A 25,336-nucleotide genomic window follows, 5' to 3' on the forward strand; every position below is an offset into this window, starting at 1 on the left:
ATTTTTTTTTCTGTATGTCAGAATGCGGGTGTCACTATAGATTATGCAGTCTTGATTAAACAAACAAAAAAAAAGATAAAGAAGTTGAAGATAATAAAATCTGATGGCATCAGGAACATATGTGACAACATTTAGAGAAATCTTTTACTTGAGGATCAGGATCTGAGAAGTCACGAAAGGAACCTCCACTCTCATAGTCATGTAAGTTGATGTTTTTCATTAACTTTTGTTCATTTCACTTCAGACATTAGCACACTTATAGCTACCAGCTTTTATATATATATATATATATATATATATATATATATATATATATATATATATACCAAAATTGTTGTTGTTGTTATTTATTTAGTGAAAATTCAGTAGTAGATCAGAGAAGATCAGAAGATCGTATGAAAATGTGAAAGTCAACTTGTCTCTCAGGAGTCTTGAACATACTAAATTTATTCAGAACGTTTAACGAATATCTGGTGCAGATGTCTGATTATATTGACCTGGTTACTGTTGAAATTACTTACGTCTGACGTAGTACGCAGAGCACATGACATATCGAAGCGGAAGAGCTACAATACTTTGTTGAAAAAGTAGTATTTCGCCCAAATTTCAGAAGTATTTCTATGCAATATATTCAAACAAAACAAAACATAGCGATAACATTGAGCCAACATGATGGACAGGTATGTTTGATGAATTCAGAATGAAACTCGATTTGCTTCCTTAATGAAGAGCTGATGTTGTTTGTTGCTCGTATTTGTTTTGGTCTGCTTGGTTGTCAAATGCTTTACTTAAACTAGAAAAGGGGAAAAAAATAAGCATCATAGATACATTAACCAATGATTATCAGGTTTATCTGCATGGTTGACCTGCTATAACCTATTTTAATTTAGTCATTAGCAGTTAGCATTAGCTATTTATTTTGCGATCATGTGTGTCCCATGTGCAGCTAGCTTTACTGGAGCGTAGGCTAATTTGATTTTCCTAGTCTAATGATGTATTTAAGGTAAGATATTGGAGACGCTCCCCTTTAAGAACATTTAGTGTCAAATTGCAACATATTTAGAGTTGAGTTTAACAGGTAGATAATAATGATGCATCCCTTATTAAAGGGATAGTTCACCCAAAAATGAAAATTCTGTCATTTACTCACCCTCAAGTAGTTCTAAACCTGTATGAATTTCTTTGTTCTGCCGAACACAAAGGATGCTATTTTGAAGAAAGTTTGTAATCAGGCTGTTTTGGGGCACCATTAACATCCATAGTAGAAAAAAAAATAAAAATACTATGGAAGTCAATGTTGCCCCAGAACTGCTCGGTTTCCCACATTCTTCAGAATATCTTCCTTTGTGTTCAGCAGAACAAAGACATTCATACAGGTTTGGATCTACTTGAGGGTAAGTAAACGATGACATGAAAATAAACATGAAAACTCGGTAACACTTTAGAATACTGTTTCTTACTTACTGCATAGCTAATAAGGAATTATTGAAGAATTAACAGGTAATTATTCATTAACTCTTAATTCACTACTGCTAACTACTAAGGAAGATGTGTTAACTAATCAGTGTGTAATACAATTGTTTAAGTGTGCAAGTGTTAAGTAACAGTTAGCTAATCAATAACTAATGTATTCTGTCATGCCTCCTGAAGAACTACTAATTATCTACTAGTTAAGGTTCAAGAAAAATAACTATGTGTATGACTGTTCATTAGTAGTCACTTCAATTACATTGAGTTGTGACCCTTTCATATAAATGTTATTAACAGTATAGTAGTAGTGAAAATGCAATATTAATAACTGCAATACCTTTTATGGAGGCGTTAACACAACTACCCAAGACTAAAAAACAAATATAACCCATTATAGGCTAATAATAGTAGTAGTGGACTGTAACAAAGTTGCTACTGTAGTAGTACTTTGTACTTGTCTTTTTACTCAAGTAATTTTGAAAATGAATAGGCCTACTTATAATTTTACTGAATTAATATTTTATTTGTGTATCTGTACTTTTACTCAAGTACTTGATTTGTGGGCCACAGCCTGATTATTATAGTGACTATTTGCGTATAACTGTTCAGTAGTAATGATTTCATAATTATTTTTCTTGAACCTTAACTAGTAGATAGTTAATAGTAGTTCTTCAGGAGGTGTGACAGAATACATTAGTTATTGATTAGCTAACTGTTACTTAACACAATAATACAATTATATTACATACTGATTATTTAACACATCTTCCTTATTAGTTAACAGTAGTGAGTTGTGTTAATGAATAATTACCTGTTAGTTCTTCGATAATTCCTTATTAGTTATGCTGTAAGTAAGAAACAGTATTCTAAAGTGTTACCGAAAACTCTAATATCCAATAAGTGACGGATTACTCTTATAAACTGACAAAATGTAAGATAATTTAACCACAATCACATCTTTTCCCATCTGCGTGGGAATGAAACGTGGATAATGGTGCCTTACAATTATCTGTTTTATTCTGTTTCTGCAGTCGCTGCTTCATTTGTGTTTTTGCAGCGCTGATAAGCAAAGGTGAGAAAAAAAAATACATTTGAGAGTTAATTTCATGCCACATAAATAAATAAATAACAGTTAAAGTTTGTGTGATTTCAGTGCGTCTGCAGGTCACAGTAGAGGCTGTTATTGGTGATTCTGTTGTTCTGCCGTGTTCTTCAACTCAACATGATCTTAAACTTCAAGACATTAATGTGCACTGGAGACAAAATGGCAGCAAAATTGTGTATGATATAGTTAAAGGTAAAGATTCAATTGCAGAACAGAATCAACGGTACAAGAACAGAACTGAAACTTTCCCTAAAGTGTATGAGGGAGGAAACTTCTCTCTCAAAATCACCAGTCTCACTCGTGCTGATGCAGGAAAATACATCTGCCACATCACAAACTCATCTGAACTTCAGACTGTACAGCTGATCATCAAAGGTATGTAAAACTGGTGAATAATGTATGATGATCTTAATTCAAGTTTTGTCCAGTCCAAATACAGTAAGTGTTTAATCACAATGTTGTAACGTTGTTTGTTATGTACTGTTTTGTTGCAGAAAACGAGAGAGAAAAAACTAGCAATGAGCGGTCGTCATTGCTCTGGGTTTACATTGCTTTACTGTTAATAGTAATAGCCTGTTTCACCATATATATCTGCTGGAGAAATAAAATTAAAATCAAGCTCATGACTGAAGAACCAATAACAATGATAGCAATGACAAACTTTCTCTCACCTTTCTGACTATCAGCTCATTGTTTTTGTCTGGTGCAGAAGCACAATAGAATGAGATCTTGAACATCAGTATGTTGCTGCCTCAACAGTTCTGTACCACAAGTGTACCATGTTGTGTTTGCTAGAATCAAATCTATTTGATTGTCTTTAAGTGTTATTTCATGTTTATGTTAAAATTAAAGCTGCACATCATTTACCAAATCTGATTCTTTACACATCAATTTATTTATTTGTTTTCAGTGCATATACAGATAAAACATGGTGCTCATGGTTGACAAGTTATTATACCTCTAAACACACTCCATAAAATGACTATATGGTGTATTTATTCTTAAACTTTAACAAATGTGCATCATCTGCTCAACTCCGTATAAAAGATTGTAAACTGTTTTTAAATTTCCAGGTATGGTAGTGTGTAATGATATAGAACAAAACTTGAAAGTTTCTTCACATAGATCTTATATCATTCACAAATCATAAAATCCCATGTGCAGCACATTTCCCCACAGGTTTTAGGAAAACAAACAGACCTGGGGCCTGTACCATGCATGGCTGAACAAACTCAGGGTTACAGGATTAGTTTTGAGTTAACAAAACCAAACCACTCCAATCTGGCTTTGTTGGTACCATGATACTCGCTGATCATCAACTTTCTCTGTCAACTCAGGCTTGATCCTGAGTTAATGGAGCGCGTGCACATGAAAGTGTGACATCAGTAATGAGCAGCCAATCACATGCCTTAAAACTACGATTCACTTCTTGTGAGAGAGTCAGTGCGATTAACAACCAAAGATTAAACGAACAATATGAAGAATTTAAACACATTTACACAGCACAATCATTAAACGATCTATCCATGAATGAGGAATACTTAAAGAAAACATCTTGCCATATAAGTGCAAGTAAGTTGTAAAGTTAGTTTATAGAGTTGATAATATTTATATTTATTATCTAAGCTCATATGTAGTCATGTTTAAAGCTATTGATTCTAAAACTTATTTATATTGCATATCTATATTATCTATATGTTTACATTGATTTTAAATAAAAGCTTAATAATTACTATTAAACTAAGCTGGCTTGTGTAATGGATTAAGGGTGTAATAATTATATAAATAATATAAAATAATTATAAAAAAATGAATCATCTCTAAAAATCAGATGATGCTATCTTTAAAAATATTTTACTATGTAGCGTCCTTTAATTTGGAGAAAGAAAAAAGGAGTGGCTTTATTGCGTCAGAGACGTGTCACTTTGCTTGAAACTCATTGGTCAAATTTCATTTGAGATCTCTTAACCAGACCATAATCTACCCTGGAGATGGCGATGAACACTGCTAAAAGCAAAACCACTTTCATGGTACCTAAAACCCACAGTTGGTGCAGACTAAACTGAAACTTGCCTGGCCAGCTAAACCGGCTTCGTGATTCAGGATCTCTTGTAAAATGAGATCCTTAATCAACATCAAACCTAATCCTGAAATCTGATTGGTTGATAGGGATGTTGATCCAGGAAACAAGTTTTACTTGGAAAATCACATTCACCTCTATGGAGACATTCCTAAGGAAAAGTCACAGAAGTTCTCTTTGCCATCTTTTATGTTATGATGGCAGGTTCAAATGATGAAGTTCCTTAGATGAGTAGCACAGAGCCATTGTAGAAAATGTATAATGACAGAAAAAGGTACAAGTGAGACTGACATGCCGTGCACTATAAAAAGCTGTAAAAACCTGGCAAACGAGGAAAAAACATTCATCCAAAAACAGAGCATAATTCCTTCTGCCTCGTCTCCCTCACAGCCATGTTAAAGAACACGTTAGCCTGAGCACCACAAAAAGCCACCCAGAAAACTTGTTGGGTAGGAAAGGAGCAAACTGGAAAGAAATGCCCCAGACCTTTAAACCTGAGAAATAAAAGCATAAAAGATCAGCAAAAACATGTTTTTCAACAGCAAAAACGAAGAATGAAATAGAAATTCCAGATTGAATATTTTTCAACTGTAACACTGTGCCAAAATAGTAGTCAAAAGCTTTCACAGAAAGCACCAATAGTGTATATACACGTGATTTGCTCATTTACATTTTCTTGAATAGCTCACCAATCAGCATAATGATCAGAAGTCTGAATGACCATGTGATGTGGTTAGATGATACACAACGTACTTGCCCAGTCACCTGTTTGTCTGGTTTTTCTGACAAGTTCCTCTGATTTACTTCTTTCATCAGATATCATTATCCTTGAGTCTCTATAGAGTATTTGAATAGTGTGTCAAAAAACAACTATGAGGAAGATCTTTCTGGTTTGAGCCCAGATATGAAAAGAAACCAGGTAATTCTTGTTTTCGAAAAATATATTTATTATATTATCATTATATTTTAATCCATTTAGAAAATCCAGGTTGTATTGCCATGTTGTTTTCATTCCCCACCACCCGACGTCAACATTTAAATTTACATTTATCTGACGCTTTTATCCAAAGCGACTTACAATTGCTATATATATCAGAGGTTGCACGCCTCTGGAGCAACTAGGGGTTAAGTGTCTTGCTCAGGGACACATTGGTGTCTCACAGTGGATTCGAACCCGGGTCTCTCACACCAAAGGCATGTGTCTTATCCACTGCGCCATCACCACCCCACGTCAAAATGCGTGTCTCAGTAGATTCTGCATTCTTGATAAAAAAACAAAACAAAACTAGGATAAAGATAAAGAAGATGACAAAATCTGATAGTGTCAGGAATATATGCAACATCATTCAGAGAAATGTTTCACTTGAGGATCAGGGTCTGAGAAGTCACGAAAGGAACCTCCACTTTCATACAACTCATGTAAGGTAATGCTTTTCATTAACTTTTGTTCATTTAACTTCAGACATTAGGACACTTACAGCTACCAGCTTATTTTTATTATTATTATATACCAAAATTATTTATTTTTCTTTTTTTTTTAAGTAGCACAATATGTTGTAGTCTAACCAGTGAAGAAGAGAAATTAAACTAAGCTTTCATCATGTCTTTTATTGATTAACTAAAGTCCAGATCATGGAGATACAATGGCTAAGATCAGAAACATACATTTGATAATACTAATGGTTCAAATTCAGTAGAAGATCAGAGTAGATCAGAGAAGATCATATGAAAACATGTGAAAGTCAACTGGTCTCTTAGGTGTCTTGAATATACTGAAGTAAATTTCAGAATGTTTTAACGAATATCTGGTGCACATGTCTGATTATGTTGACCTGGTAGCTGTTGAAGTCACTTCCGTCTGACGTACGTTACGTAGAACATGGCATACTGAGGTTTCATTTGAAAAAGTTGTATTTCACCCTAATTTCAGAAGTATTTCTTTGCAATATATTCAAACAAAGCATAGTGATATTATTGAACCAACATGATTATCAGGTACGTTTGATGAATTTGGAGTTGAAACACTATTCGGACAAACTCGTTTTACTTCCTGACGAAGGTCTGATGTAGATTATTGCTCGTGTTTGTGTTGTCAAATGCTTTACTTAAACTAGAAAAATGAGAACTTCAAGCATCATTAATACATTTAACATGAATTGGTTAATGAATGATTATCAGATTTATCTTCACGGTTGTATCTGATGTAACTTTTATTTTCATTTATGACATTAGCAATTAGCTTTAGCCATTTGTATTACCATCATTTTTGTCTCAGGTGAAGTTTGTTTTATTTGATAGTAATTAGATTTTTCTAGTCTAATGGTGCATTTAAAATTTCTCCAGTTGGGTGAAGATGCTTCCCTTCAAAAATATTTACTGTCAAATTGTAACATTTATAGATGAGTTTAGTGTACAGGATGATGGTGATGATGCAGCTTACAATATATTATTATAGGCAATAAATGGATGTGTATGCATTTAGTTGAATAGGATTGTCAAATAGTGAATGATTTCAGATTGAATTATTCATTGTCTGTCTCTCTCTCTCTGTGTGCGTGTGTGTGTGTGTGTGTGTTAGAATGGTTGCTTCAAAAATGGTTTTATCCTCAACAAATAAACATAAAACTGTAATATCCAACATAACTGACAGATCACTATGACAAAACATGAGATCATTTAACCACAAGCACATCTTATCTCATCTGTGTGGGAATCAAACTTTGACTTTGGAATTAAATAGTGTCTTAAAAGTATTTTTTTTTTCTTCTGTTTCTGCAGTTGCTGTTTCATCTGTGTATTTGCAATGCTAATAAACAAAGGTGAGCATCTGAAAAATTAATTTGAGAAATAAATTCATGTTTTATGTATAAATGCAAGGTTCTGCGTTTACAGTTAAAGTTTGTATCATTTCAGTGTGTCTGCAGGTCACAGTAGAGGGTGCTATCGGGGGTTCTGTTGTCCTGCCGTGTTCTTCAACTCAACATGATCTTAAACTTCAAGACATTGATGTGCACTGGAGAGACAAATGTAACAAAATGGTGTATAGTATAATTAAGGGTGAACATTCAGTAGCTGGACAAGACCCAGAGTACAAGAACAGAGCTGAAACTTTTCCTGAAGAGTATCTGAGAAGAAACTTCTCCATCAAACTCGCTGTTCTCACTCACGCTGATGCAGGAAAATACACCTGCTACATCACACCTTCAGATGAACAGGAGACTGTAGAGCTGATCATCAAGGGTCTGTAAAACTGGCTGATTAATGTATGATTATTTTAATTTAAAAAGTTTTATAAAATCTTAATACTATAAGTGTTTGACCAACTATAATGTTTCAGTCTGAATGTTGCTGTATAGAAATTATAGATGGATATGTTGCATTTACCACAGTGTATAATGTTGTTTGTTGTTTACTGTTTTATTGCAGAAAAAGAAAATGAGAAAGGAGAATATGCTGGAGCAGTTAGTGTGTGGACGTCATCGCACTATGTTTACATTGTAGTACCTGTATTATTTATAGTGTTTATGCCTGATTCATCAGATTTCTAGCTGCCTTATGCTCTCCTGTCAGGATTTAAGAACAAATAACAATAAATGTATTTGGTTTTCTTTGTGTTATTTCATGTTTATGTTAAAACTGCTCATGATTGACCAAATCATATTCATTAGACATCAATCTTTTTTTTTTTCTTTGTATACAGATAAAACATGGTGCTCAGGGTTGTCAGCTCTGCAGACTCATGTTGTAAAACATAAAGGTTTCATAACCACAGACCTTTTTATTATTCACAAATCATAAAATCCTACAGGTAGTTCCTGAGGGAACCAATGTGCTGCACATTTTCTCCCACATTTTAGTAAAACAAACAAAACTGCTCTTGTAAGATATGTTTCTAGATCAACAGTTTTGTTTTTATCCTGGAACAACATTTCAGTCAAATAAAAATAGTCTTAATAATAACCGAGCACTAAGATTAGAGGACAGTTATTGGTTGATAAGAATGGTGCACATGCCCTAACATTAACCCAAGCCTAACCCTGAAATCTGATTGGTTGATAGGGAGGGATGTTTTTTCCAGGACCAACAAGGATGTTAATCCAGGAAACATGTCCTACTCAGTAAAAAAACGTTCACTTCTTTGGACACATTGCTCAGGGAAAGTGGCGGATGTGCTTCTTTGCCAACTTGTGAAACATACAGGTTTTTTTTTTTTTTGCCATATATTCGAGTTAAATTGTCTAAACATTCCTAAACCAATATATATTCAATTGAGAAGAAAAACTGTTTAAGATATTAAGCCTTGATTTCAGAGAATTAAGTGAGGCCAAGTATGGTGACCCATACTCAGAATTTGTGCTCTGCATTTAACACACACAGAGAGAGAGAGAGCAGTGGCCAGTCATTTTTGCTGCAGCACCCAGCAAGCAGTTGGGTGTTCAGTGTCTTACTCAAGGGTCTCAGTCATGGTATTGACAGTGGCATTTGCTGAAATGTCTGACAATTCCTTCCAGACCTGAGACTCAAACTCACAATCTTCAGGTTATAAGTCCATCTCTCTATCCATTAGGCCACAACTGAGTTAAGTCATCAGCAAATCAAATTGTTCTTAAGCACAAACAATACATAAAGTGGTTTATGCTGAAAAAAAAATGAATACAAAAAAATACACAGATTTTTTTTATTTACTGTGATAACAAATATCAAACCTCCCTTCTACTACTGAACTATTACAGTAAGGTGTGCGTTTGTCTCTCTGTTGTGTGGCGCCCTCTACTAGATAAAGACCTGAACCAAATCTTTTACAGTGATTCCAAAAAAGCATTTGGACACTTGGACACCACATTTTTTTTTTTTTTTTTTTTTTTTTTATTCCAAATGACTTTAAGAAAGAGGTTCTGTACTTCTACTTAAGTAAACTTGTCCTTTTTCCCCCAGTAACAGCATCATTCAGTCTAACCTATACAGATGCATAAAGAAAAATGACCCAAAAACAAGCCCAACCAGACTGCGGACCCTTCCTATGTCTCTACTTTGATGCTCAAGTATTAGAACTTGTGGTGAAATCAGACTCCGTCTCTTAGATGATCAACCACTTCTTTCTTCTCTGGATCCTGATTTTTCTGATTCTGCCGGTTCTTTCGCATGTACTCCATCCTTGAGCCCTCAAAAAGTTGTGCCATGAAGGCCAGGCCTTCATGTTTAATGTATGACTTTCCAGCAAATGTGTAAAGAACAGGGTTTATGCAGCTGCTGATGAAGGTGATAATGGAGCTGAAGCCTCAGAATGATAACCACATTTTCTGTAGTCTGTGAGGAAGAGGATCAATTAGTTGCTTAACTATTAGGGATCTGACTGGAATCCAAGATGGCGCCTGTGTATTTGGCATGCCGGCTGCTCTCCTGTTTGTTTGTCTGGTTGTCTGCTCTGTCTCTAAACTGTCTTTTAATCTACGACCGCCGAACACTCTTGGACATCCGCGACTCTGTTGCGAACACACTCATAAACTCTTATACTTCGGATGTGGACTGCTCCTGTGACAATTCGAATGAGTCGTTCCAAATGGTTATCCCAGACTGTATTCGCCGGTGGCCCCTCAACATCCCGTGGAGAAAGCCTATAGGAGGAAATGAGGCAACCGCGGAGGATACCTCGTGAAGCTGAAAGCTCATCTGCGGGCTGGCTTTCTCTCAGATCCTACCTATGAATCGTTTCACGGCGGCTCTGCTACCTGGCGCCCGCTGGACTTGATCTACCGGTGGCTTCGTCCTGTTCTCCCCCTGCACCAGAGTCCTGTTTCTCGTGCCGGTCTCCACCTAATCGACCTCGGCTCTCGAAGACGGTGAGTAACTCACGGAAATCTGCGCTCACTGAAAAGAGCGCTCCCTCATCTCCTGTTATTATTTCTCCACCGAAGATGGCATTATTAAATGCCCGCTCCTTGGTGAATAAGACCTTTTTATTAAACGACTTTTTCTCATCTCACAACTTGGATTTTATGTTCATCACGGAATCCTGGATAAAGGTTGGTGATCTAACTCCTTTTGCTGATCTGATCCCCTCTGACTGTACATTTTTTAACTCTCCTCGTCTGAGTGGACGCAGGGGCGGGATAGTAACAATTTTAAAGAACTCTCTCTCTGCACGCTGTCGATTGGTCCCTGTAATGGCTTTTTCCAGTTTTGAAGCTCAGTTTCTTCAGTTAGACTGGAATGGTCCTGTATGTTTAGGGGTGATCTACCGCCCACCGCACTCTTCTAAGGATTTTATACAGCATTTCACTGAACTGGTTGGCAATATTGCCACTAATTACTATCGCTTTCTATTGGTGGGCAATTTTAATATCCATGTTTGCTGTCCGTCAAACCCCCTATCACATGACTTTCTTAATCTTATTGACGCTTTTAATCTATTTCAGTGGATCAGTGACTCTACTCATATTCAGGGCCATACGTTGGATCTTGTACTGTCATATGGGCTTGATGTGACTGATATTGTGCTCTCAGATTTTATGATCTCGGACCATAAGCCCATACTATTTTCACTGACTCTTCCAGATCTCTCTCATTTTTCTACTACACCTGTAATTCTGTCTCGGTTCTACTCTCCCCAGTTTAGCACAAATTTCAACTTGTGCTTCGCTGAATGCTGCTCACAGTTGCACTTGGATCAATCATTATCTGACTTGGATGCTGATCAACATCTTAGCCTCATGAATTCTGCTTGGCTTAAGGTAGCAAATGCAACTGCTCCCCTTAAACCTCACAAGCACAAACCAAAATCTGAACCGTGGCTTAACTCTGACACCCGTCTCCTAAGACAAAATTGTAGAAAGGCAGAATGAAAATGGAAAAAATAAAGGCTGGATATCTCTCTTCAAATGTTCAGAGACTCTCTGACATCTTACCAGACTGCAGCTAAGTCTGCGAAAGCTGCATATTTTTCTAATTTAATTTAAACTAATCACTCTAAACCTAAGGTATTGTTTTCAATTATTCAATCTGTTACTAATCCTTCCGTTAACACTTTGCCTGTTGCCTCTGTTGCTCTCTGTGAAAGCTTCTTGAGATATTTCAGTGACAAAATTACTAACTTAAGACTTAGCGTCTGCCCCACTTTAACTTTAACTGTCTCTCCAATCATGTCATCTGCCTCTGCCGTTTTCAATGCTTTTGAACCTATCAATCTCCAGGAATTGAAGGAGGTGATTGGCAAGCTTAAACCTTCATTCTGTTCTAGCGATATCATTCACCCGAGATTTTTTAAATAAATTTTAAATTCGATCGGGCCAGGATTGGTGTCTCTTATTAATAATTGTCTCCAAACTGGCTCTGTTCCTGCCAGTCTTAAAGTCGCTACGGTCACTCCTCTGCTCAAGAAGCCTTCACTGGTTTCCTCTGACCTAAACATTTTTTGGCCAATTTCTGTCTTACCTTTCATTTCAAAAGTTTTGGAGAAAATTATGCTGAATAAACTTCAATGTTTTCTGTCAAGTAACTGTATTTATGAGGTTTTTCAATCTGGTTTTAAGTCTGCTCACAGCACTGAGTCTGCCCTGTTGAGAGTGCTAAATGATATTTACCTCTCCACTGATTCCGGAGACTCTGTGGTTCTTATTCTTCTAGAGCTGTCGGCCGCTTTTGATACCGTAGACCACTTCTCACTATTATCTAGATTGGAGTCTTGGGTAGGTCTAAAAGCTAACGTCCTGAAATGATTTCAGTCATACCTGTCTGACAGAAAGTTTTTAGTGAAGCTGGGTAATTTTACCTCTTCCCCTGCACCTCTGACCTGTGGCCTTCTCTCTAAAGATTTTCTCTCTACATGCTTCCTCTGGGCTCTATTCTGCGTAAACATGGCGTGTCTTTTCATTTCTACGCAGATGATACTCAGATCTATTTACCAATCAAAAGAAAAAAATCCATTGCGATTACTTCTCTTCTGCAATGTCTAGAAGAGGTTAAATTATGGCTAGCCCAAAATTTCCTCTTCCTAAATGAAGACAAGACCGAGGTAATTGTTTTCGGGCCCCAATGAGAACTCTCAGTGTATAAGCCCTGAGTTAGAAAGTTTATCCGTTTTTAGGTCCTCACGGGTTCGGAACCTAGGAGTTCTTGTTGACCAGCATTTAAAATTTGATAAACATATCTCTTCTGTTATCGGATCCAGTTTTTATCAGCTTCGCTTACTGTCTAAAATTAAATATTTTCTCACTCCTAAAACTCTAGAAATGGCTGTTCACGCTTTTGTTACGTCTCGTCTAGATGACTGCAATTCTTTATACTGCGGTATATCTAAGTGTCAAATTGCACATCTTCAGCTTGTTCAGAATGCTGCGGCCAGACTTCTTTTAAAGTGTCGTAAACATGAACACATCACCCCAGTTATTAAATCCTTACACTGGTTGCCAGTTTGTCAGAGAATAGACTTTAAAATTCTCCTCTTTGTATATACTGTAAATCCCTACACAACCTAGCCCCTGTCTACCTCTCTGAACTTCTCATCTCTACACTCCGTCCAGAGGCCTACGATCCTGTGACCAGGCTTTGTTGGTAGTCCCTCACGTTAGGCTTAAGCGTAGAGCTTGAGCGTGCATTTGCAGTGGCAAGGTCTCGACTTTGGAATGCCCTGCCTCTAGAGATTAGAATGGCCCCTTCACTGTCTGTTTTTAAGTCCCTGCTAAAAACGTATTTGTTTTCCTTACTGTATTGACTACTGTGATATGGCCATTTTTTATTTTTAATCGGGTTATATTAAATTTTGTCTGGTCTGTTTTCTGTGTATGTGGTATAATCTGTAAAGCCCTTTGGTCAGCCTGGTGGCTGTTGTATTGGTGCTATACAAATAAATTGAACTTGAACTTGAACTCAATTAGTTGCTTAACTTTTTAGATCCTTTATACACAATAAAATAATTCAGAATAATATTTCTCAGTGTGTGTTCAGCTTAGTTCACCTGGCTTTTGCATGGGAATCCTCTGGGAGAAAAGTCCCAGCAATCTGTGCAGGAAAGTCATAATCAAACATGTTCTCAAATATAATGATCCCATTTTAAGGTATACTTTGTAAAATAAGATTATACATATGTATAAAATGTTGTCATGAAAAAAAATCAGTTATCAGCTGGAAAAGATACTGTAAATTTTGTGATCTCCCATTAGTTTTTTCTCCCATTATCTTCTGTTTCAATCAGGTTGTGCACACACACCTCCACCATATTCATCATGTGGAAAGGGGTTTCTCACTTCGGATGTGCCGACGAAACCGTGTCTTGCGAATTCTGCGCAGGATACACACGTAACTGCTTATGATCAGCCCATACGGCATCAAGAAGCATCATTGTGTAATTAATATTGATTTTTGTCTTTAGAACTGGAAAATGCATAGTAGTGAAGTTTACCATAGTGTTTACTCTTCTATGACAACTTCGGCTCGGAAACACAGAAGCTGAAATAGGACCATTGCATCAGAAAGCTCAGTTGTGAGGCTACATGTGCAATTCAGTTGTAAAAATGCTACTTAAAATAGTGTTATAGCATTTTGACACACTGCAGCACTACTAAAATATAACTAGTAGTAGCATTGCTACTTGTCTAGTGGAATTCACACAAACATACAGACCACCACAAATTCACCATTAGGACAGGAGCATACTGGGATCATATGAACCATGCCACTATAAACATGAGTACCTTACTATAAACTACACCAGAAGCATTGATTTTGCCAGGTAGATCTCCCACCTAGGTACTGTCCTGGCTCAACCCTGCTTAGCTTCAGAGTGCTGGTTGTAATGTACCATGTGGCATTCATTCATTTCAAAGGACAACTGTACATAACAAGAACGGCAGAGCTTCAGGGCATTCCAGTTCAAGAGCTACTTTAGAATTACAGTGCGTGTACACGTTTATTAATACAGGTACAAAGTACACTCTTGAGGAAATCATGTGTTACGAGAACAACCAACTCACATCACACAAGCACTGATCCACTTACAAAATAATCATTGCATAAACTAGACAAGTAACATCTCCTCCTTTTATTCATAGATGCCTTTCTCAAATTCATGAAAGAGACATATACAACCAAAATTCATAAATTGGCACGTTAAAGGAAAGGTTCATGCAAACCTTAAAATTATGTTATTTACTCAACACTGTGTTCTGAATTGGTTTTCTCTTGATTGTTTCAAAAAAGGAAATAAAAAAAATGAAGGCAGTAAAGGTCAACTGAACATACTGCCTGGAAAAGTTGTCATGGCTCTTTCCTTCTGAGTATCAAGCCACAGGTAGAATTAATTTATGGCTTTAGACTGGCTACACAGTTGAAGATTTTAAGGCTGATTTTATTCAATCCGACAGAGACAGAGCACCCCCAAACTTAAATCATAAATATCAAACATGTTGAGGAGAGCTAGCTCAGTGCATGAAAAGAGCTGTATATGGACCAGTAAACTCAACACAGATTTTCGGTTAAATCCGGGAGTATTACTGACCAGACACGGAAATACCATGGGTCCGTATACTGCCAAGTATGTACCAATTCGGATGTATGTTACTGAGATATTCTTCTGTGCAACAGCCATTCATTGCCATGGAAAGTAATCCCCTCAAAACATTTATTGCAGGGGACATTCACACAGTTGTGCCACTGTGCCCTCCCCTTTTGGTCATTCATGTTACATTGGATTGGTTGATTTGAAACTAAACCCACCCCTAAACCAGACAGAAATTGGACCACTGAGCACACAGACTTTCCTCAAAAGTCATTTCATTGGCAAACTTATTTATCCCACCCAAAAACCTTACAGAAAGTGACTTTATTGGTTACATTTAGAATACATCCCTCCCAAAAACCTTACAGATGAATGATGTGATTGCACTGCAAAAAAATGTTTTTCTTATATTTTCTAGACAATTAAAAATGATTGTATTGTTTTCAGGAAAATCATTTTTAATTGTCTAGAAAATCTTTCTTGATTCAACAATTTTTAGATATTTTGGCTGGAAACAAGACAAGACAAAAAAATCTAAGTAAGAAAGGCATGTTTTGCAGTGTGGTTGCTGACCAGGTGGACAGATTGACTGTTTATCTTTATTAGAGGAACATAGTAATATATCCAAAACATAAAAATAGCCAGAAGACTATTTCAACAGAAAACAACATGTAAAATACATCTTCTTTGAATTAAAGATTTCAAGCAAATGCAGTAAATAACACATGAAAAGATGTGTCCCAGCAGACTTCATTCCTCATGTGTGCATCCACATCAACAACATCTTCCTCATCTTACATTGAGCTCAACCATTTATGCTCTTTCTGTGTTTGTCTCGGAAGACCTTGTCTCCAGCAACTGCAAAACAACAGTAATGTTGCACATTACAAGCACATTGCACATTGCACATTAAACATTACAAAATGGCGCCGCTGTGTTCGGACGCCGTTCGGGCCGCTCCTCTGAGATTTTGCTTTAACTTACTTTTTTACTTACTTTTGCTTTCTCTTTTTACTCATTTTACATCGGCACTGATCACCTACAACATAGAAACGCTTTTGGACATTGGAAACCGCTACACCAACCTGTTTCAGGACACTTTATCCAGGAATCCTTCATGGCCTCTGGAGATTCTTTGGAACGCGGAGACGAACAATAACCCCCCGAGGTGACGGATCAAGAAACACTGCGGGAAACGCGCTGGATTTCGAGAGAGACTCAGGAAAAGGGCTCACTGTCCTCCTCTCCCGAGCATTCTACTCGCAAATGTCCAATCCTTGGAGAATAAGATGGACGAGCTTAGAGCCAGGATTAGTTTCCAACGGGACATAAGGGACTGCAACATCCTTTGTTTGTCAGAAACGTGGCTTTCGTCCTTGATCCCGGACACTGCTGTAACGCCCAGTGAGAACTTCTCTGTTTTTCGGACGGACAGAACAGCAGAGGCCAGTAAATCCAGGGGTGGAGGAGTGTGTTTCATGATTAACAAGAAATGGTGTGATCCCAGGAATATCTCCATTCTGTCGCGTTCCTGCTTGCCTCATCTGGAACATCTTTTCATTACTTGCCGCCCATTTTATCTGCCCCGGGAGTTTTAATCGATCATTGTCACTGCTGTGTACATTCCACCACAGGCGGACACCGGCTTGGCTTTGTCTAAACTTCACGATGTGCTCAGCGGCTATATCAGCAAACATCCTGACGCTGCCTTTATCATCGCGGGGGACTTTAACAAAGCTAACCTCAAGCAGGTCATGCCGAACTTTCATCAACATGTATCCTGTCCAACTAGAGGACCAAACACACTGGATCATTGCTACACTCAGTTCAAGGATGCCTACAAAGCCCGCTCACTACCGGCTTTTGGCAAATCGGACCATGCCGCCATTTTTCTAACACCGGGATACAAACAAAGGCTCGTTCAGGAACCTCCGGTGCAGAGAGTAGTGACGCGCTGGTCCTCCCACTCAGAGGCTATGCTGCAGGCGGCTCTTGATGACGTCGACTGGGACATGTTCCGGGCGAGTTCACGGATGTAGCATTGAGCTTTGTAAACACGCTAACCAAGCAAGCTACAGAAACAATAACGATAAGGACATTCTCCAACCAGAAACCGTTGGTGGACAGATCAATCCGTGCTGCGGTTAACACACGAACTGCCGCTTACAATGAGGCTCTTCTGAGCGGGAATATGAGCGAGTACAAAGCATCGTGCTATGCTCTCCGACGCGCAGTAAGAGCCGCTAAACACAGATACAGAGAGAGAATTGAGTCTCATTTCCAGCTCAATGACTCTCGACGGATGTGGCAGGGACTGAGGACCATCTGTCCCTTTGGAAACAAATCCTCCGCGGAGGTGAGAGCAGATCCGTTGCTGGCCGACGAGTTAAACACCTTCTTCGGCCGCTTCGATGGCAACGGCGGCGGCGCGTCTCTGCCGCCCAGCGCGTCAGGAAGCATCAGGCAGAGCAGCGACGATCCTGTAATCACCGTGTCGGTGGAGGAGGTTCGGAGGGCACTAAAGAAAGTGAACGTCAGGAAAGCAGCCGGACCTGATGGGATAACCGGCCGTGTTCTGAGGTCCTGCGCCGATCAGCTCGCTGGTTTGTTCACTTCCATCTTTAATGAGTCCCTTGCTACCGCTGTGGTTCCCACCGCATTTAAAAAATCCATCATTATCCCTGTGCCAAGAACAATAAACCCTCTTGCCTGAATGACTATCGCCTTGTTGCCCTCACATCTATAGTCATGAAGGTTTTTGAGAGACTTGTTAAGAGCCACATCTGCTCCTCCATCCCTGATACTTTGGACCCTCTTCAGTTTGCCTATCGCCGAAACAGATCTACGGACGATGCCATCTCTCACGTCCTCCACTCTTCCCTCACACACTTGGACAGCAACAATGGGAATTATGTAAGGCTGCTATTCATTGATTATAGCTCAGCTTTCAACACTATAGTCCCCATCAAGCTGGCTTCTAAACTCACAAACCTCGGCCTAAACTCCTCACTCTGTGACTGGATTCAAGACTTCCTCACCGGCAAACCTCAAGTGGTGAAAGTTGGCCAGTTCACCTCAAACTCCATCACCCTGAACGTAGGAGCCCCACAGGGCTGTGTCCTGAGTCCCCTGCTGTACTCTCTCTAAGTACTTGTCTCGCATACTTGTCCTCTCACAGCTCCACATCTATTGTCAAATTCGCTGATGATACTGTGGTTCTGGGCCTCATCTCCAACAGCGATGAGACCGCATACTTGGACGAGGTAGAGAGACTCACATCATGGTGCCAGGACAACTGTCTCTCTCTGAATGTGAGCAAAACTAAAGAGCTGATCATGGACTTTAGGAAGAGACAGCAGCAGCCCTACACTCCTCTTATGATCAGTGGGACCCCTGTGGAGAGGGTGAGCAGCTTCAAGTACCTCGGTGTAAACATCTCCGAGAACCTGACTTGGACTTCACACATCCAAACACAGGTTAAGAAAGCCAGGCAAAGACTGTACCATCTGCGACAGCTGAGGAAATTCAGGGTCTCACCAGCAATCCTGAAAACTTTTTATTCAGGGACCATAGAAAGTGTACTCAGTGCATCTCAGTGTGGTATGGAAACAGCTCCAATCAGGACTGCAAAGCACTACAGAGAGTTGTGCGCTTAGCTGAGCGCATCTCAGGGTCTGCTCTCCCCTCTCTGCAGGACATCAACCTCAAACGCTGCAAAAATAGAGCTGTTAACCTGTTAACGTTCACCAGAGCGACGTCGCACTGAACGCTCTTTGTTTGCATGTGTCATTGTTTTCTAATAGAATAAATGAAACGGGACAAAGTTAATCTTGACAAACTATATATCATTCTGAAGGGCTAAGCCTCAAGCATCGACGACAGATCGCTGTTTTTCGATGGAAAGCTTATAAGGAATGTATTTGCTACATGTGTGTAAGCAGTACACATCCAAACACGCAGAGTAAAAAAGCAGTACGTACCTTTATCATTGTAATAACGAGCCACAAACGCGTCCACTGCTGAAATCCCAGTTTAGTTAGAGAGGTAAGGGTCCACAGAACAACATCCCAGCGAGCACTTTTAGTCCAGCGAAACAGTAACGTTGTAATAAGGATGAATATTCCTTTGTTTACGTTTCATTTCTTCGGGAGAGTTATTGTTCGCGTCTGTTATGGAGTAAATTACACTCAAAAACAGCGTCTTGGTAGTAAAAAAACAACACGGTGCTGTAGCATACAGTTTTACAAACAGAATGAGACCGTCCACGGAAAAAAAAGTCTCAGAAAAGCGGAATATAGTTTATTTGAATTTGGCGCTCCCTCCAGTCAGCCATGACGCGGGCTATGACGCTGTCATCTGAGCGGGCGTAACTTAGCGATCTGCTTTATCCATAAAAAACTTTTTTTTTTCTTCAACATTTTTTATATGTGTGTGTGTGTGTATTGTGTGGGGAATGTGGCCGTATCTGCATGATTATAATATGTATGGACGGACATCAGCGTGTTTATTACCGACTCTAAGACGGCTATCATTGTGATTCAATGATCAGCTATTATTGATTATATGGCCCATCTGTATGATTATCATCTGAATGGAAGCACATCAGCATGTGATTACTGACTCTATGACCATGTCTGGCAATATCACTTCATGTCTGGCAATCAGAATACTTCAGTATACATACTATATACAAAGCATTCTTTTTCAATTTTTTTCCCTTTTTTATTACTCAAATAATTATTTTTGTATTTTTTAGTGCTCAAATAAATCTGTCTATTATTTTATAATTGAAAACTACACAGGAACATGTATAATGACTAAAATAGCTTGTATAATTCTGCAATCCATTTGGTGGTTATTTTTCCTCAAACAGGGGGGTGGGGGGACTATAAATAGTTTCAGAAAAAATATTGCAGGAATCTAATTTTTCATGGTATCTTCTTCAAATTTGAAATATAAACTCATGAGACACATGATGCTTTCAACCCATTACTTTTCTGGATTGCTCCAGGACTTATTTCATGTTTTTGTATATGAAATAAAAAAACATTCAGTGTGGAAAAATATTTTTCAAGGCACGTCAGTGTGTATAACTTTTTATCTTTTTGAGCATTATCAACTCTGGATGATGGATAGTAAAGCCTAGAGTGTCTTCTTTCCAAAGATACCCCATTTGTGTTTGTAGCATACTTCACGAACTGTTACCATTTTAATTTAGGTAGGTTATTTTCACCTATGAGGCCCACAATGCAGTCCCCTGCTGAAGGTTAACAGGTTAAAATCATCAAGGACTCTAATCACCCTGGTAACCGTCTCTTCACTTTGCTTCCATCTGGTAAGCGCTTCCGTAGCCTGATGGCAAAAACTGAGAGACTTAGGAGGAGCTTCTTCCCCCAGGCCATCAGGCTCCTAAACTCTAACTCTGTGTCATAACATCACTTGACTCCATGTAAATATCACTATATCAATAAGCTATTCATAATTTTTCTCTACCTCATTGCTGCTATTTAAATACCCTGGACAACTTTTTGCACATTCTTTTTGCACATTCCTCTTAGTACTATTTAAGTCAACAACATACTGACCTGTACTGACCTTGACATATATATTTATATTTTTTTTATCTCTTATTTTATTTTATTCCTCTTATTTTTTCTACTTTTCTTTTTCTTAATATTTGTATTCTATATAATTGCACTGTCCTTGGAGCAGAACTGACCTACACTGCTGGTTATACCCTGTATAAATGTGACAAATAAAAAATCTTGAATCTTGAATCTTGTTGACAATAATCTTAACAGGCTAATAGCCTATTTAAGAAGTTGCATCATACCAATTTCTAATCTTACTGTTGTCTCTCTTTGGCTGATTGAGTTTTTCAGCTGGGAACTCTGAAACTATGAAATGAAACTATGAAAACTTCTTCCTCTTCATAAATCTCGCAGGGTACCTAAAAGACATAAAATATGTTTAGTAAAATAAATATTTCATTGGATAGGTATAACAATACAAATATGGATGATAAGACATCGCAACAACCTTCTGAAATTACATTACCATTTATGATCTCTGAAGATGAGTTGACCCAGTCTTGTGTGTAGGATACTGTGGAAAAGAGGAAACACTATCTGAGAAGCATGACAGTATAAATATAGTTTTGACATTAAATATATTAGTTTTACACAATATAAATCAGACTCACCTGGTTTGTGCTAGATATCGAAGTGGATTCTTCTCAAAACTGTGCAAGCTTACAAATATTTCAGTCTGTAGCTCCTGTGTCCTCAAGCAGTGTGATCAGGTCAACCACAAAAGTCTTAGCTGGGGGTGGGGTGAGTGTGTGTGTGTGTGTGGTGGGTGGGGGATCATTTAAGGAGAGTTAGATATATGAGATATATTTTTTTACCTATAATATTTATCTGGGGAGATATCTTTTGAAAGTATTGTTTGTTTATATGTAGTTTATATGTATTTGTGTATATATATTGAAAGAAGTTAAATAAATTGGCCAAAATATATGTGTTCAAAATTATTTAGAGTGTACTACTGCAAAATTTTAGCTGGCTCTTGGCATTCAAAATGTCCAAAATGCGGTTAGAGTTCAGTCTGACTTCCTGTAAGTGGTGTGGTTTTGATGTGTGAAGGACAGCAACATGACAATGATGTAGCTTCATTTCAGAAACTTTGTACGTCATCTCATATGCTTTGTAGAAAAAAAATAATAAATATCTTCACATTCTATGTTGTGCAAAATTGTGTTGGACATTTCAGAGTGTTTGATTGTTTGTGTTCACATGAAGCAGACGCGTATTGCATCTCCTAAAATATAATCAACATTAAATCTGTGCATGCAAACTCTCCTTAGCGGATGTGTTTGCAGCTTGGTTTTGCTCAAGTAAAGTGTTAAACTAGGCTCAATACTTAAACCATCAGTTCCACTGAGTTGGTCACCTGACAAAAAAAAAATGACTCGTAAGGCCTCTTCTTTGTCTAAAAAGGTGGTTTACCCTTGAACAGAGTTCCCATCTGCTTTAGACATATCGCCATCACATGATTTTCTTAACCTCAAATGGAAAATGGCAATGCAGTCAGCAAGGTTTTAGAAGTTTGAAAGAATGATTTTTGTTATTTCTACATGACTGTTTACATTTCTACATATATATAAACACACACACACACACACACACACATATATATACATAGAAAACAAAAAAGCTTCATACTGCTAAAGGTTAAACCACCTGGTGTTGCAGTTCACTGGTGATCAGGTGACCAAGCATGGAAAATTTTACTGAGCTTGTCTGGCCAAGGCCAACCACAATGCCTACATTTGATCTGCAAAGAAGCGTTTGGCTGGTCATCATCTAGTAGGTGGATGATTCCATTGTTTATTTAAAAACGAGAGAGAAGTTCATTTATGATGTCTATTTCTTAGTTATTTTTTATTCATTTAGCATAATTTGTGAAAATTTATATTTACAACAATGGTATAAGCAACCCACTGATACAAGGTCAAGAACAAGCTTTCCTGTTTACAATTTGGGCTGCAGGTAAAAAGCACCGGTTTTGTTCAAAGTCTTCATGCATCTGGGAAAAGACCACCTCAGTATACTGAAAGAGCAATAAGGCAGCCAGTATTAGCATTTAGAAATGTATGTAAAGTGATAAAGAATTTAATAATCTTAAAAATAATAAATAATTAAATAAATGTAAATCAGGAAAAAAAAAATGGTTTTGCATAATTTACCATGGTCTTTGGTTTTTTAAATTGTTTGCGAAGAGTTTGCTCTAAATCTGCTTCTTGGTGTTTGCAATTTTCTCTAGAGTAGCAACACACATAACCTGCAAGAGAAGAGAATCATTGTCATATTTTACAAATAGATTAAATGAGATTGCATTAATGAACAGAACTCACCAATCACCACAAAGACCAGAAGACCATGCATCAGACCAGATACGATGATAACAATCACCCATTGTCTCTGGTCAGTATAATTCACCACGGTATGATTCTGCTCAATATACTTCACCACAGTGTGATTCTGGCACTCAGGTAATTTAGTTGGTTCTGTAAAAAATAGCTTTACATTCAAATAGCCAAAGCACTGAACATCCATATGGCCTGATTACTGAATGCTCACTCACCAGTGATGTGTAGTCTGGTGCCGTTGCTGAATTTTGGAGGTGCCTCTGTGGTCATGCAGTAATAAACACCTAACTCATCAGTAGTGACATTTTTTATGAATAGATGATGTTTAGGTTGCACTGAATATTTGAGTCTGAATCTTATATTGTAGTAAAAAGGAGTTGGTGAAGTTGAAAATAACCGCAGTATCATAACTGGACGATTTGGTAGTTTTAGTAGCATCCAATAAATCTCTTTTTCGTCAAGATCACAGTTAATTGACACATTTTGTCCCAAATTTGTTAGTTCTGTTAAAGTCTCTACAGCTTGACACCACACTAGTAGACCTGCAAGATAAAAAAATAAAATAATACACATAGTACAAAAAAATAGGATTCTTAAGAAACATAGGATACTTGTTCAACAATAAATTAATCAGGTTACTCAATAAAATACTTACAGATAAGATGCTGGATGATCTTTGTGTCATTGCCGCCATTAAAATTCATTGAGGTGATTAATTCTGGTTACTTTCAAAAAGGCTGTAAGATGGAAATGTAATTCAGAGCTTTGAAACCAAGAAGAGGGCGATTCTCTACTAACCACTGAAAGGAAGTCACACTCACAAATTATACCTGACAGTTTTTAAAGGAACAGTTCACCCGGAAATTAAAATAGCCATTCAAGATGTAGATGAGTTTGTTTCTTCATGGGAACAGATTTGGAAACAAATATCATTAACTCACTTGCTCACAATGGATCCTCTGCAGTGAATGGGTGCCGTCAGAATCAGAGTCCAAACAGCTGATAAAAACATCACAATAATCCAGTAGACCTATTTTCATCTTCTGAAGTGAAAAACTATGTGTTTGTAATAAACAAATTCATCATTAGGACATTTTAACTTTAAAACACCACTTCTGGCCAAAATCATGAATAGAGAACTCATATTTTGGTCGGAAGCAATGGTTTGAAGTTGTCTATGAATTGTTTCCTGCTTTTTGATTCACAAGACATTAATTGATGGACTGGAGTGGTGTAAATTACTTGTGGATTACGATGCTTTAATCAGCTGTTTGGACTCTGATTCTGACGGCACCCATTCACTGCAGAGGATCCATTGGTGAGCAAGTGATGTAATGCTGAATTTCTCCAAATCTGTTACCATGCAGAAACAAACTCATCTACATTTTGGATGGCCTGAGGTGGAGTAAATTTAATTTTTTGGGGGGGTGATCTATTCCTTTAACAGCTCATAGTAAGTTCATCATTATTATACAGTGTGTGATGTTGGTGTCATTGCTTTAGGGAAGTTATTTTTTAAGCCACCTACCCAAATAACCAAATAAAATTAGGCAAATAAAATTGAGAGATTGTGATTCTGATCAGTCAAGATAACATTTATCTTGAAAATTACAATAAATAAATAAGAATCACAATAAACCCATAGTTGTAAATATATTATACACCACTGAATAGACTGATGTAGAAAAATCTAGATATTAAGTGGTACTGAAGGTAGTATGTGCTGTACAGGAACTAAGCCTTACACACTTCTCTCTCTCTGTTTCTCTTCATTAAAATCTAGTTTTGGTGAAACTTGCCTTTCAACAAAGTAGCAGAAGCCCGTAAAACACCGCTTTTAGGATTTGGATTGACACTTATTCCACGAAGGACGAGTTTCGTATTGTAAACAACTGACTGCCAGACAGGGTAAACAATCAATGACAGCGATTTACTGTGACAAAGCAACCGGGAATCGTTCATTGTGAACGAGACCTGTTTATTTTAACTGAACTATTCAAATAAACAGCTACACGATACAGACAGACTTATACATCGGATATTTATCCACCTGCAGTTCCCCGGGCTGAGTTTCACGTCCTGACAAGTAAAAAATCTCCTAGAAGCAGACATGGTGGGTAGTACCTCGCTGTAGTGATGAGAAGGGAAGAAAAATGAATCAAATGACCCACTCATTTCACCAAATTGAAAGATTCACTCTTTTGAACGCTCCGCACGCTGAGAACATCTGCTGGCCAAAGCGGGTAACTGCTATTCATA

The 25,336-nt window shown here is 37.8% G+C and overlaps 1 protein-coding gene and 1 long non-coding RNA gene across 2 annotated transcripts; one reads left to right on the forward strand and one right to left on the reverse strand.

Annotated features, from left to right (window-relative positions):
• The first annotated feature begins 1,478 nt into the window (after positions 1 to 1,478).
• On the forward strand, positions 1,479 to 3,443 carry LOC306875417. Its single transcript, XR_013784741.1, has 3 exons — positions 1,479 to 2,542; positions 2,624 to 2,950; positions 3,070 to 3,443. It is a non-coding gene; the product is annotated as an uncharacterized lncRNA (long non-coding RNA).
• Positions 3,444 to 22,564: 19,121 nt separating this feature from the next.
• On the reverse strand, positions 22,565 to 25,272 carry LOC306874837 (uncharacterized protein). Its single transcript, XM_079425115.1, has 6 exons — positions 25,128 to 25,272; positions 23,733 to 23,814; positions 23,293 to 23,619; positions 23,063 to 23,215; positions 22,895 to 22,989; positions 22,565 to 22,758 (listed from the first exon to the last, which is right to left on the reverse strand). Exons 2-6 carry the CDS (start codon positions 23,779 to 23,781, stop codon positions 22,660 to 22,662), a joined length of 723 nt encoding a protein of 240 aa, XP_079281241.1. The 5' UTR covers positions 23,782 to 23,814; positions 25,128 to 25,272; the 3' UTR covers positions 22,565 to 22,659.
• Positions 25,273 to 25,336: the final 64 nt, after the last annotated feature.

This window comes from Barbus barbus (genome assembly GCF_936440315.1).
Source record: "Barbus barbus genome assembly, chromosome: 9".
Classification (NCBI taxonomy): domain Eukaryota; kingdom Metazoa; phylum Chordata; class Actinopteri; order Cypriniformes; family Cyprinidae; genus Barbus; species Barbus barbus.